This window comes from Bufo bufo, chromosome 4 (genome assembly GCF_905171765.1).
Source record: "Bufo bufo chromosome 4, aBufBuf1.1, whole genome shotgun sequence".
Lineage (NCBI taxonomy): Eukaryota > Metazoa > Chordata > Amphibia > Anura > Bufonidae > Bufo > Bufo bufo.
In genome coordinates, this window is record NC_053392.1 from 464,591,783 (window position 1) to 464,612,777 (window position 20,995).

The following is a 20,995-nucleotide window of genomic DNA, read 5'->3' on the forward strand; positions in this document are numbered from 1 at the left end:
GCAATACTGGCATCTTCTAATGAAATACAAGCCGAGACTGTACATGGACTTACAAGTTCAATGGATACGAGTTGTTCAAGTCATCTCAAAGAAGAGCTCATCTATCAATATGTAACCTGATTTGGAAATATCAGTTTTTCTGATTTAAAGAGGACCTTTCATGGGTCCAGGCATTATAAAATAAGTAGCTCATTATGTAAGGCATAAAGCAGGGATCGAATAGCGCTTACTATTTTTCCTGGGTGCCGCTCCGTTCGCCCGCTGTGCCCATGTTACATTCTCCCGTCTGGTATGCTAATTAATAGCATCGGAACAGGGAGGAGAAGACGCCAGGGCTTCTCAATGGGCGTCTCCTTCTACCTGGCTGTAGCACGGTCAAATTACAAAGGAGAGCGTCACAGCCAGGAAGGGAATTAAAATTAAAATCACCTTCTCCCTGGCCGTGACGCTCTCCTTTGTGATTGAACCGTGCTACAGCCAGGGAGAAGGAGACGCCCATTGAGAAACCCTGGCGTCTTCTCCTCCCTGTTCCGATGCTATTAATTAGCATACCAGGCGGGAGAATTTAACAGGGGCACAACGTGCGCCCAGGAAAAATAGTAAGCACCATTAGATCCCTGCTTTATGCCTTACATAACGTGCTATTTATTTTATAATGTCGGGACCCATGAAAGGTCCTCTTTAAGTTGTGTTTATTTTTTGTTAAATTCTGTGCATCCCAGATTTCTGTTGGAAAAGAGATCACACATTAAACTGAATTCTGCAGAATAATGTGGAACAACATAGTTTGTGTTCTTTTCAAAAAAATGTATAGAAGAAAGAGGCGGCTCTCCACTGGGTTTCTGGAGAAGGTGCTCTTGCTCAATTTGACTCACCCATGTCAATTTAAAAGTAGGTTTAAAATAAAGTATAGATGAGCAGGCACTCTATTTATGGGCTCATGGAAGGCAATTTTATTAAATATTAAAATGGAGTTTAAATAGGCATACAACCCACAAAATAACGACAATTGGATACAAATAATTCATATAAATATTCTAGCAGCAGTATCAGTATTCTAGCAGCAGTATCAATATATAAAACAATGCATAAATCACAGCAGGTCAATTGATAAATAACGATTAGAGGATAATAGCAAATATAAGCAGCATTAGTAATAAATAAATATATATAAAAGCAAGATAATCCTGCTTTTTATATATATTTATTTATTACTAATGCTGCTTATATTTGCTATTATCCTCTAATCGTTATTTATCAATTGACCTGCTGTGATTTATGCATTTGTTTTATATATAGATACTGCTGCTAGAATACTGATACTGCTGCTAGAATATTTATATGAATTATTTGTATCCAATTGTCGTTATTTTGTGGGTTGTATGCCTATTTTAACTCCATTTTAATATTTAATAAAATTGCCTTCCATGAGCCCATAAATAGAGTGCCTGCTCATCTATACTTTGTGTTCTTTTCAAAACAGAAATAACGCTATTGCTTACACTTGTAATAACAACCACATTGTAAAATATCTGGGGAAGATAAAAAAATATAAAAAATCAAACATGGTCTGTGGAGAATAATTTTGGACCATATTGTTTAAAGACCCAAAGATTGCTGCATGATGGTGCATCGATGCTGCAAACGGGGAGCCAGTAGGAACAGCTTTCACAAGCATATGTGACGACCACTATTTTGTCAATTGAGGTGAAGACTCTCCAGGTTTCTGCATGTGATTACTGAAGATGCATAGGGATTTTTCTGTTCCATTGCTACTACTTTCTGTATTTTAGCAGACTCCACGTCTATAATGGTTATTATTTTGATGTTGTCTATGAGTACTGTAATTATTTGGTATGTGATTTTCATTTTCGTCCGGTTTCTATAGCTGAATATCTGTGGGCCTCTCAGTGACTGTGGCAAGATTGGTAACAGTCCAGCAGCTGGTTGTGAAATTGAAAACCATTCCGTATCTAGACCAGTGACACTAAGAAAGTCGCTTGATCTGGCTTCAGAAGGCACTATTACTCTTACCTACAGTGGAGCAAAGGACGACCAAGGTGAGTGTGCTTGCATGGGTTTCTTTCCACCACCAACCTAACATCCACTTTCCATGCCAAGGAACATTTGAAATCATCAACATCTGAAATTCTAGTGATTTCAGATATGAGGAGGTGCTTGTACTGGCAGTGGCACCAAAGAGAACCATTGTATCTGTGGCATACAACCTTTTTATAGTGATTATACTTAACTTATGCTTCACTTAACTGAATATTCCTACCTCAGACAAGTATTGCTTATCCATAAGATATGCCTTAAATGTCTGATAGATGTGGGCCCCACCTAGGAACCTGAACCTGTCTTCAGAGATCCCTATCCTTAGGTGATGTGGCAGTTGCATCCTTAGGGAGAATGAATGCAGAGGTGGTAGTCTAGGAAAAAGCTTGTTAGGGGATGTTAGGTGTGGGGCCCATATCTATCAGACTTTTATGGCATATCATTTATGGTGTACATTTTTTAGCATTCAAATACCCATTTAAAGTACATGATGCCTTCATGTGTGTGGATTAGGTCATGTATGCAATAGGTAGCCTGGCCTAGATGTTCCATGTCGTACAGTTACATCAGGAAGTTTATAGGGGCACAGCGATGGGAGACCTCTGATGTAGGTCATGTAACCACATAGATGCTATAGTCAATAACTACTGCAACATCTAAGGCACTTGACCGTGAGGAATGTTTATGGGTTACAGCGGCGACCAGGGGTCTAACAAAGTCCCAAGGTCTGCTGTAGTAATATTCCTGTTACTCTATATATCATGGTTTTCTGACTAACTCTATACATTGCATTGTTAGAAACCCATAAAGAGTTAAACAGACCTTCCCTTTTATCATTATGAATTGTTCAGGTGAGCACATGTCTCAGTTGGTGACATCTGGAACTCGACAACCTGATTAACACCTCATAAGAATCGGGCCTTTCCTTATGCCTTTTGTTGGATTTTCAAATGATAAGGAGGCGCTTGAATGTGTCCCATAAACTTTAACGGGATCTTGGGCAATGACTACAAGGTCCCTTTCAAATGAGCAAGTTTTCCACACGGGTGCAGTGCGTGACGTGAACGCATAGCGCCTGCACTGAATCTTGACCCATTCATTTTAATGGGTCTGTGTACATGAGCGTTGTCTTTCACGCATCATTTCTGCGTTGCGTGAGAATCGCAGCATGTTCCATATTCTGTGTTTTTCCACGCAGCCCTGGCCCCATAGAAGTGAATGGGGTTTTAGTAAAAAAACAAATTTCATCTGGAAACAAGTGCGGATGCAATGCGTTTTTCACTGATGGTTGCTAGGAGATGTTGTTTGTAAACCTTCAGTTTTTGTCACACTTGTGAAAAATGCATGAAAACTGATTGCACCCGCGTGGAAAAAACTGAAACCCTCAACTCAATTGCAAACAAAACTGACTGAACTTGCTTGCGAAATGGTGCGAGTCTCACTGAACACATCCTTAATGCACCCTGACGCAATCCGTATCGTTCATCTGAAAGAGGCCTAAAGAAGGGAGACCTTTTGGAATTTAATCGCATAACTTATGCTGTCCTAGAACAAAAATAACTGTTAAAGTTATAATTTCACTTTTTTTTAAATTTTTTTTAAACCCTTTTCTTTCTACATTGCAGGGCCCGGAGACAGCTTTACAATTAATTTTGAGTGCAATGATGATCTGTATCCAGGTCGTCTTTCATTCAAGAGAGAGGAGATTAATTCCGAAACACATCTTTATCACACTTTCTTTAATTTTGAAACAGCTATGGCATGTTCCCCAGCCCCAGTTGACTGCCAAGTTACAGGTTAGAGGACGACTGTTTGTTTTTGAGGTTTTGTATGTTACTTATCGCTTAATGTTAAGGGACTTCTCTTTTCTAGATTCCAATGGTAATGAATATGATCTAAGTGACCTTAGTCGGGAAGATGAACCCTGGATTGCCGTTGACACCTCTGACCAAGCTACAAAAAGAAAATTTTTTCTCAATATCTGCAAACCTCTTCCATATACTCGTGGATGCTCAGGCAAGTACTCTTGCTCTTTTCCTTCGTTCTGTAGAGTACTTTACACAGAAGAGGGTAGTATTGTGTTACAGAGGGACAAGAAGACATTGGAGCTTTGCCCATAGAGAGACAACAGAAGTTTGGTTAAATTCAGTAGCATTTTGTAAAGGATTGGTCCACCAATCATGAAAATGGGTGGTCCTTTCTTCCCTTTGTTAAGGAATGGTAATGTGCATGTGTGGCCACGGACTCTCTTTAAATTTTGTGGGACTGCTGGATTTAGCCAAGCGCTTTACTCAACAGTCCCATAGTCAGTGAATGAAGCGGTGGTAACACATGTGCAATATCAATTCCTACACACAGAGGATTTGAGGACCAATGTTGGACAGCGACGTACGGTGGATAGGTGATAAATGTTTCTCATGGGCAATCAAGTTTAAGTCGCTAAATGTAATCCCTCCCATAAGGACAAGCCCTGCCCATTGGATGTATTTGGGCTTCTAGATAGCATAGACTGGGTCCCCACTCTAGGAGCCTTTATTAATAGGTATTATTAAGCATCAGCTCTCACTTGAATGTGCTCGGAGAACTATTCATCTGGATGGGCAGACTGTAGTTCTCCTTTTCTCCTGCAGTGTCGTTGGCAAGGGAAGTGCCTGGCAGGCAACTTGACTCCTTGGAAAGGGTTGTCTATGGTGTTTAGAGAATAAAAGCACTACTTTTTAAAGGAAACCAAAGCACATGTAACTACATTTGGTAGAGCTCAAGAAGATGGCCATTTTGTTATCTAGTGCTGCTTCCATATGCAGCTGACACATCCAGTTTTAGTTAAATTGTTTAATTTAACGCGGTCATTATATTTGTGTTTGTAGGAGGAGCAGTTGGGTCTTGCATGCAGACTTCAGACCATAAAAACCTAAATCTTGGCTACATCCAGATGAGTCCCCAAGTGTCTGATGATGGATCCCTTACCATAGTTTATATGAGTGGGGACAAATGTTCGGATAAGAAGCATTACTCTACAAGGATTATCTTTCATTGTGATCACAATGTAGTAAGTATCTGAGATTTTATTATTTTCTTTATAAGCAGTAATTTTTATTAGCAGTTTTCTAGTTTAACAGAAGGTACAAACTATAAGCCATAGTAAAAATTTTCAGAGATTATTTGACTCCATCTGTAGCCCTTATATCTGGTTCCCTGACTGCATCTTGACACTCATTTAATCTAAACTGCTTAAGGGTCCATTCACATGTCCGTAGAATGGGTCTGCATCAGTTCCGCAAATTATGAAACTGGTGCGGACCCATTCATTCTCTATAGGGCAGGAATGGATGCGGACAGCACAGAGTGTGCTGTCCGCATCTGCATTTCTGGAGTCAGCCCCCTGCCTTCCGGTCCGCAGCTCCGGAAAAAAATGACCATGTGGTATTCTTGTCCCCAATAGCGGACAAGAATAGTCAGTTCTATGGGGGTGCCGGCTTTGCAATACACTACGGACGTGTGAATGGACCCTAAATGAGTTTTTGACCTTCCAGGTAAATAGAGATGAGGGCTGCAGATGGAGCAGTCAGAGCAGCTGTCTGATGGATTCACTGGGAAGGAGTAGTAACAGGCTGCAGTGGCAGGGAAACTGAAGGCCTAGAAGAAAGACTGTTGACAAAGTTTGATAAAAACTAATTGGTAAAATAATTTTAGTCCAAGATTTAGTCTGCTTTCCGTTTGTGAGGATCTCACAAACGGAAAGCCAAAACGCCAGTGTGAAAGTAGACTAAATCTTGGACTAAAATTATTTTACCAATTAGTTTTTATCAAACTTTGTCAACAGTCTTTCTTCTAGGCCTTCAGTTTCCCTGCCACTGCAGCCTGTTACTACTCCTTCCCAGGGCTCTCACAAGCGGTCTAAAACGGATCAGTTTTGCCTAAGACTGATCCGTCTTGGCCATGTTAAAGATAATAAAACGGGTCCGTTCAGAACGGATGCAGACTGTTGTATTATGTGAACGGATCCGTCCATGACGGATCTGCACATAACGCGAGTGTGAAAGGAGCCTAATAGAAGGCAATAATAAAGCAATTCCCCCAAAGGTGTCTATAGCCTAGGGCACACATGCTAGTTGAGCTCTCTTCTGTCTGCTGGTGAGACTGGAGGTCTGTTTTGCTAACAATATACAAAGACAGCCATTGGCCATTAAATACCATTCGGAAAATGTATTAAAAGTGGTATTGTGTGTGCTGGTGTGAGATGCAGTTATCAGTGGTGCACTTTTGGCCACCTGTGCACTAGAGCAGGAATGTACTCCAGCCAGGAGCTGAAGTAGACTTCTGGTGTAATGTGAGCCATTTTTATGGCTCAAATGTTGCGGATTCTGCCCACAAAATGTTGTGCATTTTCCACACCAGTTATAGAAGCTTGATAAATCTCACTATGTGTTTTTTTTTAAAGCATACCTAAGCTTTGGAATCAACTTTATTAAAATTTATTCTAAATATTGAGATTTTTTTATATTTTTTTATATTCTTTATTATTTTCAGGTTTCCTATGCGAAAAGAGCACCCGAAGTTCAGGTGTCTAACGCGCTTTGCAATCCTTATAATAATACACCACTGACATGTCATAAGGTGTATTGGTGTACGGATTCTACTGCGGGGCCACTAAATCACCGCAATATCAAACAAATAACAATTGCGTCACTAGTAGAGATTGCTCACAGTTGTTAGGAGGACGCTAAAACTAAAATCATACATTTTATTGGTATATTAGGTTAAAAATGAACAAAATGAAAACACAAATATCAAATAATGAAGATCCCATACCAAATATCAGATCAGTACAAGATGCACCATTGGCCAGGTATTTACGTAAAGGTGCATCTATTGTTGTATCTGTCCGTACTTGGTATGACTAATGAGGGTACACTTAGGGGTACTGATACACTTGCTAATAACCACCCCTCAACTCCTAGTGCTATCTAGATAATCTAATCCACCCTTAGTTTAAATGGGTGAATGTATCTAATTACACCTGCTTATCCCTCGCTACTAAGGATTAATATGCATAGTGCCTCTGTTGTTTGTTATGAAGTAGCTGCCTGGAACATATTGCAAGCTCAGGCTCGACGCGTTTCTGGCTCCTCATCAGGAGCCCTGCCTTGGTATCAGCACTTGTTTTAAACAAAATAACAAACGGACAAACAAACAAATAAGAGTACACGCCACCTCTCCATGTGGCAGCGCTATCTGCACTATTGCGGCTGTATGTAAACTAGGGGTGGATTAGATTATCTAGATGGCACCAGGAGTTGAGGGGTGGTTATTAGCAAGTGTATCACTATCCCTAAGTGTACCCTCATTAGTCATACCAAGTACGGACAGATACAACAATAGATGCACCTTTACGCAAATACCTGGCCAATAGTGCATCTTCTATTGATCTGATATTTCTTATGGGATCTTTATTATTTGATATGTGTTCTAATTTCGTTCAGTTTTAACCTAATATACCAATAAAATTTATGATTTTAGTTTTAGCGTCCTCCTAACAACTCCTACCTGTACCATCTAATGTGTTATGCCAGGCTTTAGCATAGAGGAGAGCCAGAAGACGCAGTGTCTGTGTTCCTTCCATTACATCGATCACTGGACCCCACAGTTTAATCCGTACTCCCACATAATGAGGATAACAAAGCGTGTGTGTGTGTGTATGTATATGTATATGTGTATGTATGTATGTATGTATGTGTGTATATATATATATATATGTATATATATATATATATATATATATATATATATATTTTTATAAAAATATAAGCTCCATGGCACTTTTAAATACAGAAACTATCACACTTTCGTTCAACGCTTATGAGTTACCATGGCTATTTCCAGTTAAATTATAATATCCCATGGCAATCTACCCTGATCAACTTGCAGGATAACAGGCTGAACTGGATGGACAAATGTCTTTTTTCAGCCTTAGAAACTGTTATTATAACCATGGCACATGGACCCTGTACTGTTAATTACCATTGTGCATAGGATTCATGGTAGCTTCTAAATTATTTTAATGTGATTGAGATTTTATTGTTAACAGGGGTCTCCTGTATTCCAAGAGCAAGATGACTGTGAATATGTCTTCTTATGGAGAACGTCTGAGGCTTGTCCTGTTGCTAGAGCAGAAGGTAGGAAGTGAACTAGAAAGGGGTCCAGAATAATAACTTTTCCTCTTCAGATCTGTTTTTTTTTTTTTTGGAAGACATAAATGGTTAAAAGGGTTGTCCTGCCATATATATTAATGACCTATCATCAGGATAGCTTTTTCAATATCTGATCGGCGGGGGTCTGACTCCCGGCACTCCCGCTGATCAGCTGTTTGAAGATGAGGCGTTCTCCATGTGAGCGCTGCTTCCTCCATTACACTGCACTTTGCACTTTGTGTTGAAAGTGAATGTAATTACAAGTAGTCAATCTATTCAGTTGAATGGAGTAAGTACTTGTAATTACACTACGTTGCCGCTCCACAGGAGACCACACGTAGTGTAATGATCAGGAAGCAGCACTCGCATAGAGCCCACCTCTTCAAACAGCTGATCGAAAGGGGTGTCGGACCCCCCACCGATCAGATATTAATGACCTATCCTAATGATGGATCATCAATATATATGGCAGGACAACCCCTTTAGGGTGCATTACTAAGCTGCACAGCCCCTGTTACTTTAGATATCAATGTGTCCCATTTCATAGAATGTTACTCAAGCTATCCTGTAACTCCTGTCAGTGACCTGTTGGGATCTAAGTTTAAGTGGAAAAAAAACCTAAAATTTCTAGTTAATGTGTTTAACACCTGTCGTACAGTGATCATCCATAACATTGAGGCTGCTGGGCTTCCATGTAGCGGGTGAGGGTTGGAAGTGTGTAGCGTGGCTGAAAACTGCAGTGGATTGCCACGATTTCTTAAAAACAGATAAAGCAGATAGAAACCCAACCTAAAACCACTGAAAGATGAATTGAATAACTTGATAGTCTCATGATACTGACAACACACCTGTCAAGGAGTGGAGTATACAGTAGCGATCCTGCCATGGAGATAGGTCACACAACTGCCACGGGGCCCGGGGGAGGGAGGGTCCAGCGCTAAACCACTTCTTGTGTTAATTACATAAATTCATGAAATTTTTCCTATAGACACCACTAGGGGAGATCGGTATGTAGAAATTCTACAGCATCCATTGACTGTAATGGTAACTGTAAATTCCTATGCACTGTGCTTCCCCCTACTGGTGGCAACAGGCCACCAGGTTTGTAGTGTAGTATGTGAAGGGGAGCTCAGGCTTTAGAATAGTATGAGGGAGTTTTATTAAAGAGGACCTTTCACCTGGAAAAACATTGAACCAAGTATCCTGACATATACAGCGGCGCCCAGGGATCTCACTGCACTTACTATTATCCCTGGGCACCGCTCCGTTCTCCCGTTATGTTCTCCGGTATCTTCGCTCAGTAAGTTATAGTAGGCGGAGTCTGCCCTTGTTCTGCTGGGCGTCTCCTCCTCCTAGGCTGTAGCGCTGGCCAATCGCAGCGCACAGCTCACAGTCTGGGAGAAAAAAAACTCCCAGGCTGTGATTGGCCAGCACTACAGCCTAGGAGGAGGAGACGCCCGCAGAACAAGGGCAGACTCCGCCTACTATAACCAAGAGTCCCGAGTCTCCGCCTACTATAACTTACTGAGCGAAGATACCGGAGGACATAACGGGAGAACGAAGCGGCACCCAGGGATAATAGTAAGTGCAGTGAGATCCCTGGGCGCCGCTGTATATGTCAGGATACTTAGTTCACAATGTTTTTCCAGGTGAAAGGTCCTCTTTAAAGTATTTATGCCAGTTGCTTGTAAATACTTTGGGAAATATTGTGTTCGGAATGAATGCCTTATTAATGGGAAAAAAAATATCATACGTTTTTTAGATATCTCTGTGCGGCCCTTTTGAGATCTATGTATGCTTCTGGGAATATAGTAGGCAGCAAGGGAATAGTTGGGTATTGTAGTTGATGCACTGGATACAGGAGAATTGGGCAAACTCACATAGAATCTGTCACCCCGATTTTGGACCATTATCTACAGTAATAAATGAGTAGTACTGCAGATGCGGTGTCCAGATGACTGTTTTATTGTCCTACTGCCCCCTGTTGCCCCGCTGTCAGCACTTAGAGCTGTGTTGAAATACATGGTCAGGATTGCTGAGCATGCGCACGAGTCCTTTTCATTATGCTAGCATGGCACAGCAGTCCTGACTGTGTATTTCAGTGCAGCACTTAGCGGGGGAACGGGGGGCAGTAGCAAAATAAAAAAAAATTGTGATCTGGACTCCATAATCGGGGGAGAGATTCCCTTTAAAGGGAATCTGTCAGCGACTTCTTGCTGCCTTCTGGCACTGATTTGAACAGTGTAGCTGTCATTTTATGATTGTTTAGGTTGTCTGAAAAAACCTAGAAAAAAAAATTGGTGGTAGAAAAAAAAATTGCAATGTATGGCGCACTACATATTTGTGTCATAATTTGAAACTTTTTCTGAGCTGTCTACTTTTCTAAAGCGGAGAGAAAAGGGGCGTGACTTCCCATGGCCTACCGGATTTACTATAACTTGTGCCAGAATATGGTGTAAATTATAGTTAGTCTATGACAGTCCATGGCTGGCAGAGATTAGTTTCTGCCGCGCGGATAGCCATAGAGGCGCCTGATGTATTATGAGACTTTAGCCTCTTCAAAAAAGTGGTCCCATCTCACTCAGGCGCACAGGGCATTCAGACTGGAGGATGAATCTCCTCCACTGTTTTATCCTTGTAGTGCGATGCCAGGGTTGTGCAGGGAGAGTCCAATGTATTTAAGATTCCCCTGTCCCAGCCCCTGTTGATTGACAGATTTCTCCCTATTACTATACTTGGGAGGAAAGCCGTTTGTCAGCAGGAGGAAGGCGAGGAGGGCATGGATATTGTGAATACATTGTTCTCTTCCTGCACATCTCTGGCAACTCACTAGAAGGATTAATCTGTGTGTTTCTGCAAACCATACAATAATCATAAGTAACAAGCACACTCTTCAAATCAGTGTGCCGGTCACTAATAGATGCAGCTCTTCGAGAGGGCATGAAATAGGTAATAGGTTCCCTTTAACAATCTGAAGTAATCTGACAGGGGCTAAATTGTGGTAATAATTAGATGACTTTGTCAGAGCATCTTTAAAACAGCCGGTCTTGTGGGGGTATAAATATTTACGAACGTCCAAGGAAGGGCAACCCATAAACTACCAAGGTCATGGGCACACGAGGCTTATTGATGCTCACGAGGTGTTAAGGCTAGCTGTTTGGTCCCATTCCACAGGATACTGTAAAAAATAGTTAAAGGGGTTGTGCCACTAATATAACTGTATCCTGCCCAACAGATAGCACTGTTATATAATTTTGCCCAAATACCACCACTTGCCAAAACGGCCTTATTCAAAGGTTATTAGCCTACCATTGCACCCTGTGGCAAATCTGTTTTGATATTCAGTTTCTGTAGGTTACATCCTGCTTTGGAGCCTTGTAATGTAGAATGTGGGAAGCATCATTGGTAAAAACAAGTGGTGCCCGGACACATCTCACTGCCCTAAGGCATGATGGGACAGCAGACACATGGCAAACCAGAAAGTAGGATCCAAGCATGGGAGATGAGAGAAAATGAGGTTCTAAAAAAATGAAAACTATCCAAGGAGGAATGGAAGCTAGAGCAATTGATGAAAATAAACTTCAGTGTTAAAGGGGTTATCTGAGACTAAAACAAATGCCCCCCCATATGTCGAGCCCCTCACTCTGAATATACTTACCCGGCTCCCTGCGCCGCTCCTGTTCCCCGCACCGCCGCCGCTGCTTTTCCCAGTGCGTGGATGAAGACATCAGGTATCTGAGTGGGGGGGGGGGGGGGGGGGGCAGCCAATGGCAGACGGGGCCTTTGACGAGCCTCCATAACCTCGCGGGTGGCGCACGGGGAGAAGCGGCGGCGCAGGAAGCCAGGTAAGCATACTCAGTGTGAGGGGCCTGGGCATATGGGGGACATTTTTTAGTTTCTTATAACCCCTTTAAAGGTACCGTAGTTTATGGCATAACTACTTTAACGCTGACTGTGATGGAAAGATATCATAACACACAGGGCATAACAGCTTGCCATGTAACTGCAGATCATTGTCCATGCTGACTCCTATCCACCACCAAAAACACCAGAACGGGGCACATACGTGTGAGAACGGGACCTCCAATCCATGGAAGAGTGTGGCCCACTTTTATCCATCATGTTTTTTATTATATTATGTGGTCGATCGAGTGTGTGCATTATTTGCCTGGAGAAAAGTTACCTATCTGAACATTGTTGCAGACCAGGTGTGCCCTTTTTGGCAACAGTATTCCAGCGACATGAAATGGCTTGGAGAACATGGCTGCGTTTAAAGTGTTCGGCTACCTGTACGCTTTGTGGATTATGCATGTTTTTTTCCGTGCGGATTCTTGTGCGTGAAAACCGCGGGGTAATACAGTACCAGCAAAGTGTATGAGACTAGAGAAATCTTATGTACACTTTGCATTTTAGTTCCGAGTGGAAATTGACCTGCTGTGTGGATATTAAAAGCTACAGCTTGTCAATTCTTTCTGCGGATTTCACCCTTCTAAATGCACGTGTGTTTCAAGTTCGGTGTACAAAGTTTGGTTTCGGCTTATCTAAGAATTCCGTTATGGATTCTACTACCACGGACCATAAGTTGTCCTCCGTGGTAACGGAATTCTTCAGATAACACGAAATTTGTACGCCGAACTTCAAACACAAGGTCGCTCAACAATACATGCACACGTAAGATCTGCGGCCAAACTGCATCAAATCCGCACCAAAAACTGCAAGTAACACGTGCTGTATTTGGTGTGGAAATGCACAAAAATCAACAGTTGTGCTGGTTGTAAATTGTAACATCTGTTTGTAAACGTGTGAACACGTGTGCCAGGTAGCCTTACTTGGCCTTCAATATTCCCAGACGTGAAGCCAAGAATTGAACACCTGTGGCATGTTCTGGACAAACATGTCCACGAGGGCCAAACCTCGCAGCTTACTCACATGCTCTGCTGCGAACATCTTGGTGCCAAGTACTACAGGACACCTTCAGAGGTCTTGCAGAGTTTGTATCTGAATATCTTTCATCTGTTCTTGGGAGGCTTACACAATACGAGGCAGATGGTCTCAATGGTATGGCTTTCAGTCTATACTGTATATGTTCTTTAATTCGTTTTTGTACCCAATTTATCTTTTGGTAAAAACATATATGAAGGGATTTCTGGGCAGACCTGTAAAAGTAGTCTGTGCCTGATTTTGGCAGAAACCATATCTAAATATCCGTATAATCAAGCATGGAGACTTCATATGCCAGTCATGTATAACCCTTATTACCAGTTATTTATTACTGATGTTACACCAGTTGCCATCCTTAGAGTATATACTTCAGCCGTCTCCAAACCATATGTTAAAAATGTACATTTATTATCCACTGTAATATTGTATACAGAGGTAACGACACGATACAGCGTCTTATATTATCTGCTTTATACAGGTGACAACTGCCAAGTTAAAGACCCAAAGTATGACTATGTGTATAACCTTCAGCCACTCGGAGAAAAAGTTATAGAGGTGGCGGATGGGGAATATAATTACAAGCTCAAAGTGTGTGGTGGACTTAAAGATTCTGCATGTTCAGCCAATGCACCAGCCGGATCAATTGTGTCATCCTGTCAAGTGAAGGGCTCAAATGCAATATTTGCAGGTATGGTTCAATAAATTAGACATATCCATCAGTCACACAATTTTACAAATAACGGGACAGTCACATGCTGCCGATTTGTTATAGATATAGCTTCAAATCTGTTCAAGAGAATGAGACAGTTGTGGAAATTTCTGCAACTAATCTGCAAAATGCCGCACTTAAATGGGTTGTATGACCATTTACATTTTTGTTTTGCCTGTAATAGGGTTGGACGTTTTTGCGAAAAACAAAAAAATAATAGTCTGGAATATATTTAATTTAAGGACAATTAAAATTTTATTTTATTTAATTTTTCTTTAATTTTCTGTCTGTATGAGGGCTTGTTTTTTTGTGGACTGAATTGCAGTTTTAAGTGACACCATTTTGGGGTACATATAACTTATTTTTTTCGGCATGTGATAATTGCTGTAAAAAGCTATTCTGACATTATATTTTGCACTTTAAACATATGACATTGACTGTGTGGCATTACTAACGTGTTACATTTATTCTATGGGACAGTAGCATGGCACAAAATAACTTGTTTTATGTGTTTTTTGCATCACAGTCTAAAAGCCTCACTTGATCAGTGATTTCCATCAGTGATTGTGATCTAAAAACCAGGTTGGAGCTAGTGTTGAGCGAAGCGAGCTTCGGATGCTTCATTCGACATATAGGGTACAACTACACTGAAACGTGTGTCTCGCGACATTCATGTTTCACCAATGTCGCATGAAATATTTTTTAATGCTAGCCTATGTTATCGTACTGCGACACAACAGTCTTACAAAAATCCATCTTGCATAGATTTTTTGCGACTTTCGTGTCTCAGCATGTCGCAGTGCAACACCATAGACTAGCATTGCAAAATATGTTGTGTGACATTGGTGCAATAAAATGTTTTGTGCAACATGTCGTCCTGTAGCCCTAGCCCAGTGATAGGCAAACTGCGGCTCTCCAGCTGTTGCAGAACTACAACTCCCAGCATGCAAAGACTGCCTACAGCTTTCAGCCTACAGCAGGGCATGGTGGGAGTTGTAGTTTTGCAACAGCTGGAGAGCCGCAGTTTGCCTATCACTGCCCTAGCCTAATAGACATAGAATTATGGCCATTGTTAGGCACCTGGCTGCTCTGGCAACACATCAGCACCTTGCTATTGTCTTCACAGGGGACCAATGGGTTTAGGTCACCTCCGTGTAACTGCATTGGGCAGGGCTGGCCAACCGGCGGCTCTCCAGCTGTTGCAAAACTACAACTCCCAGCATGCCTAGACTGCTTACAGTTATCAGCCTACGGCAGGGCATGGTGGGAATTGTAGTTTTACAACAGCTGGAGAGCCGCAGGTTGGCCAGCCCTGGCATAGGGAGTTAAACAACCAGGATTGGAGTTACCTCAGAATTGGGCCCATGTGGTGATCCACATTTCCGGGTCCCAGTTGTGATTCTCAGCTTCGGCCCCCTGTGGGGATCCTCAGCTTCGGCCCCCTGTGGGGATCCTCAGTTCTGGTCCCCTGCGGTGATCCACAGGGTCTGCTTCAGGATTTAATGGCATGGGTGGCAGGGACTGAAGAAAATACACAGGCTGCAATTATGTATAGGTAGAAATTTGATATGATTTAAAAAAAAAAAAAAAAAAAAAAAAGATTGTCAAACACTATAAAAGTGAGAATTAATCAAATTAATATAATTGCCTGGCCCTAGCTCATACCAATCCCCTGCCATTCCAACGCTTCCTTCTGCCATGCTGGGCTGTGATTCCAGATCCCTCTCGACACATAGAAAATGACTGCACATTCCATTAAAGGGCAGGTGTATTACATTTTTTTTTATTTTTGGTAATTTGAAGGCAAGTCCCAGATTTTTTATTTTTTATTTTCTCAGACAACCCTTTAATGTTCATTTGTAGTTAATTAGTAGTCTGTCTTCACTTCTTACTACACAATTTTACATAATTTTCTGTGGCTGCCTTTGAGTCCAGAACTTTTGATAATTTAGGACCTATTTGGTCGTATTGATGCTAGATTAAAGGGATTTTAGTGTAGTTTACTTTTATTTTAAGATCACTAGCCTGTATAGACCCTTCAAATAGGGGCAGATATGGATAGATTTACCAAGGTAGTTATGAAACCTAAACATAGGAAATACCACAAATGTCTTGGCATTTTTTGGTTTCCCCTATGAGTAGAATGTGGGTTCCTGATCTGCCAGACTCAGTGAGCATACTTTATTCTGTGTTTTTTTTAGGTTTAACCAATCAAAAGCTGATATATGAAGATGGAATTATAAAGATAAATTACACCGGAGGAGCACTCTGCCACAAAAAATATCAGCGTTCAACTCTTATAATATTTCAGTGTGACAAGACTGAGGAAAAGGTTTGTATGTATGCAATTATTGTTATCTAGTGGAGGAACAAACAATGGGTAAAGATAATTTTTTGCCTTTATAAACCTATATGGAACAAGTTATTATTAGGGTATGTTCACACAGTGCGGATTCAGATGGATTTTGGTGCATTTTTTTCGTACCAAAATCTTCATAAAAGGATTTTGTTTTAAATGGGAATTCATGTTTTTTTTCAACGGGGAAACCACTCTGGGTTGCTTGCTGCATGTAGATTACCAATCACTAATTGACAGGTAGGTTCATGGCTGTGCAAACTGCAGAAATCTGAGGCCAGTGTGGATTCGACAACAAAAAACACATTTCAGATTTTTCCACTCTGTGAACATTCTCTTATCCCGTAGGATACCAGCGCCGTACAGGTACGGCACGCTGATTCAGGTGGGCGCAGAAGCTGTGCCCACCCGATCAGCTGCAGGGGTCCCGCAGTCACTGATAGTCCCCTGCTGTATGCACCGGCATCGGTGTTTTCACTGATGCCGGCCCATTAATCCTCACACTGCCACAGTCGGTGCTGACCACGGCACATGCGATATCATGACGGGTCCCGATGTCCATCGGGTCCCCACGCTGCTTTGACGGGGACCCGATGGCTTGGACGGCAGCCCGATGCCTTCCTTAGGCATCGTGGCTGCATTCCCTGTAAGCCTGTGAGATCCAGCCCCCTAGATCTCACAGGAAGCAGGCTGTAAGTGTATTACAGTGAGTAATATACTTACAGCGAATGCTTTACAATACAAATATATTGTAATGCATTGTAAAGGGGATCAGAGGCCCAAAAGTTAAATTCCCAGAATGGGACAAAAAAAAGTAAAAAAAACAAAAAAAAGTAAAAAAAATTAAGTTTTACTAAATAATAAATTGTAAAGTTTCAAGTAAAAAAAAAAAAAAAAGGCCCTTTCCCAAAATAAAGTAGGGAAAAAGACAAAAATAGACACACTGTATTAGGTATCGCCCAATCCGTATAGACCGACTCTATAAAAATATCACATGATCCACCCCGTCAGGTGAACGTCGTATAAAATAACAGTGCCAAAACAGCCATTTTCTGGTCACCTTGCCTAACAAAAAGTACAATACCAAGCGATCAAAAAGTCTTATGTACCCCAAAATGGTACCAATCAAACAGTCGTCTCCTCCCGCAAAAAATGAGCCCCTACCTAAGACAATCTCCCAAAAAATATGGCTTTCAGAAAATGGCAACACGCAGACAAGATTTGATTCTGTTCAAAAAGGCTTTCACTGTGTAAAACTTAAATAAAAATTATAGACTTTTTAGGTATTGCCACGTCCGTAACAACCTGTTCTATAAAAATATTACATTATATGCCCCCTCAGGTGAATGCTGTAAACAAATATAAAAAAAACTATGCCGTTTTTTTCACTTTTTCCTCACAAAAAGTGTAATACCAAATAATCAAAAAGTCTTATGTACCCCAAAATGGTACCAATGAAAACATCACCTAATCCCGCAAAAAATTAGCCCCCACATAAGACAATCACTTAAAAAAAAAACAATGGCACCCCTAAACCAATCCATCAAAATCTGAACTGCAAAATCCATATGGCGCTCCTTCCGCTCTGAATCGTGCCATGTGCCCCTACAGCAGTTTACCAACCCATATGGGGTGTTGCCGTATTCAGGAGAAAATGGGTAAAAGAATTATGGGGTGCTTTTTTTTCCTCATGTTATCCCTTGTAAAAATGTAAAATATGCGGCTAAAGCAACATTTTATTGAAGAAATGAAACTTTTCATTTTCACAGCCAAGTTTCCAAGTACCCCCACCTAATATAAGCGGTAGTTCCAAAATGGGGTCACTTTCTGAGAGTTTCCACTGCAGGGTTACATTAGGGTCACTTCAAATACAAAATGTCGCCTAAAAACCATTCTAGAAAAATCTCCAAAATCCATATGGCGCTCCTTTCCTTCTGACCACTGCCACGTGCCACAACAGCAGTTTACTACCATATATGGTATATTTCTGTAAACTGCAGAATCAGAGTAATATATATTGAGGTTTGTTTTGCTGTTAATTCTTGCTGTGTTGCAAGAAAAAATTAATTGATTAACATTAAAAAAAGTACCAATTTTTTTGAAATTTCACCTCCATTTTCCTTTAAATCTTGTTGAACACCTCAAGGGTTAACAAAGTCTGTAACATCAATTTTGAATAATTTGAGGGGTGTAGTTTCTAAAATGTGGTAATTTATGGGTGGTTTCCATTACGTAAGCCCCTAAAAATCACTTTATAACTGAATTGGTGCTTTAAAAAAAGGTTTTGGAAATTTTGTTGAAAATTTAAAAAATTGCTTCTAAACTTCTAAGCCTTCTAACGTCCTAAAAAAATAGCATCATTTTGTAAATGTCATTTTAACATAAAGTAGACATATGGGGAATGTTAAGTAATAAATATTTTTTGAGATATCACTTTCGGTTTTGAAAGCAGAGAAACAGAAATTTAGAAAAATGCATTTTTTTAAATTTTTTTTTGTAAATTTGGGATTTTTATGAAGGTGAAATATATTGACTCCATTTTACCAGTGTCATGAATTACAATGTGTCACGAGAAAACAATGGCTTGGATAAGTAAAAGCGTTTCAAAGTTATTACCACATCAAGTGACGCATGTCAGATTTGCAAAAATCGGCCTGGGATTTAAGGTGAAAAGTGGCTCTGTACTGAAGGGGTTACGGGGAAGTAAAAAAATTTAAATACTAGCCCCAAATAGCCTCGGAGACGCAAAGTGACTTTCTAATTTGCCTTTAAACTGCTTTGCCACCCAGATTACAGGCCTCTGGGGCGTGAACATATCCATGGCATCTCTATGTGCACAAACACTTTTATTTTAGAATGTGAGGGAGAAGTTTCTGCAACCCAGTAAACATGTATATCCATCCTGGTGGTTGTGCCCATGTGGGCACTGAGCTGGATTGGAGATTTTAGATGGTGCCACTGTGTTTTTATAACTTAATAATAGTTTGACTGTTTTTTGGGACCAATTCATAGTAGCGTAGGTGCAAGTGCTGAGGTACTGTTTGAGGTGGGACTGGGAGAAGAAGTTCAAATATCATAGTTCATCTTTTATGTTTCATTTTAGCCTGTGTTTCTGAAAGAGACTCCAGACTGCATTTACAAGTTTGAGTGGCGCACACCTCTAGCCTGTCTACCTTTCAAACCCATTGACTGCTCCTTCAAGTAAGCTTATGTAATTGCTCTCAGTACGGGTGAAAACACTGTAATCATTTCATGCTTTGACATTGTTCTAGGTCATGATTTTCAGAATTTATATTTGAGGGCTAAATAAGATCTCATTGACTTCTCTTTCACATTTACGAAGTTCCACCAATTTTCTTACAGATACCTAGTTCATTAGGAGGTTGAATTTACCTCCCTTGCCTGCTTTTAAAGGGGTTTTCCCATCTGGCACATTGGTAGGCCATAAATGTCAAATAGGTGTGGATCCCACCTCTGGGACCCTCTTCTATCTCCAGAATGGGGTTGTGCATGTGCAGCCACCCTCCATTCACTGCTGTAGGAGTTCAGAGCATAAGCTCTGCTATTTTCAGTAGTCCCATAGCAGTAAATGGAGAGATGGCCACACTTGTATGGCTTGTTCTCCATTCTCCGCTATTGGACTTCCGAAAATAGCCAAGCATGCTTGCTCAGCTGTACCACAGCAGTGAACATAGAGCAAGCGACACATGTACTATCTGCTTTCCTTCACTTCAGGAGCCCTGTTCTGAGACTCCCTTCTAGCTAATATTGATGGTATATCCCAGTGAAAGGGATTGTTCACCTTTTGTGGACCTTTTCTACATTCTCTACAGCAGGGATGGCCAACCTGAGGCTCTCCAGCTGTTGCAAAACGACAACTCTCAGCATGCCCACATTGCCTACAGCAGGGCATGGTGGGAGTTGTAGTTTTACAGAAGCTGGAGAGATGCAGGTTGGCCACCCCTGCTCTACAGCATGGCTGGACCCGTGGTGGTAGTCACACTTAACTAGAATTTAGTTGTGATAGGTGATACGGTAGGATTATTTTTAACTATGGCTGCAACGATTAATCGATTTTATTGATAATATTCGATAACGGGATTCGTTGTCGACGAATCCAGTTATCGAATAATCGCCGATTCGTTGTTATGCGGGCGGGCGGTTTACTTTAAATCAGCGCATCTTTATTTTACCTTACAATGAAGCTCCAGTAACAGGCAGAGCGGACGGCGGCGTAACATCACTTACTCACGTGACGCGCCCGCTCCGCCTCCTTCATTCATAAAGTGGGCGGATCAGATGCGTCACGTGAGTGAGTGACGTTACGCCACCGCCCGCTCTGCCTGTTACCTGATCTTCATTGTAAGGTAATAAAGATGCGCTGAGTAAATGTTACTGCCAGAATAGTCTGCTGTGAGCAGCGGGGCCGGGGCTGTTATGGGGAGGGGGATCTGTGTATGGCACTGTTATGGGGAGGGGGATCTGTACACTGTTATTGGGAAGGGGATCTGTGCACGGTTATTGGGATAACAGTGCACAGATCCCCCTCCCCATAACAGTGCACAGATCCCACTCCCCATAACAGTGGACAGATCCCCCTCCCCATAACAGTGCACAGATCCCCCTCCCCATAACAGTGCCACCCACAGATCCCCCTCCCCATAACAGTGCCACCCACAGATCCCCCTCCCCATAGCAGTGCCACCCACAGATCCCCCTCCCTATAGCAGTGCCACCCAC

The 20,995-nt window shown here is 41.5% G+C and overlaps 1 protein-coding gene across 2 annotated transcripts in view; it reads left to right on the plus strand.

Moving 5' to 3' along the window:
- IGF2R (insulin like growth factor 2 receptor) overlaps window positions 1-20,995 on the plus strand; it is a 231,858-nt gene that overhangs the window by 138,839 nt on the left and 72,024 nt on the right. For both annotated transcript variants that reach the window (XM_040429474.1, XM_040429475.1), the window contains exons 22-29: window positions 1,889-2,060; window positions 3,684-3,854; window positions 3,931-4,074; window positions 4,926-5,107; window positions 8,147-8,234; window positions 13,669-13,878; window positions 16,101-16,231; window positions 19,359-19,456. In XM_040429474.1, coding sequence (XP_040285408.1) covers window positions 1,889-2,060; window positions 3,684-3,854; window positions 3,931-4,074; window positions 4,926-5,107; window positions 8,147-8,234; window positions 13,669-13,878; window positions 16,101-16,231; window positions 19,359-19,456 — 1,196 coding nt within the window. The remainder of the gene's footprint in view (window positions 1-1,888; window positions 2,061-3,683; window positions 3,855-3,930; window positions 4,075-4,925; window positions 5,108-8,146; window positions 8,235-13,668; window positions 13,879-16,100; window positions 16,232-19,358; window positions 19,457-20,995) is intronic.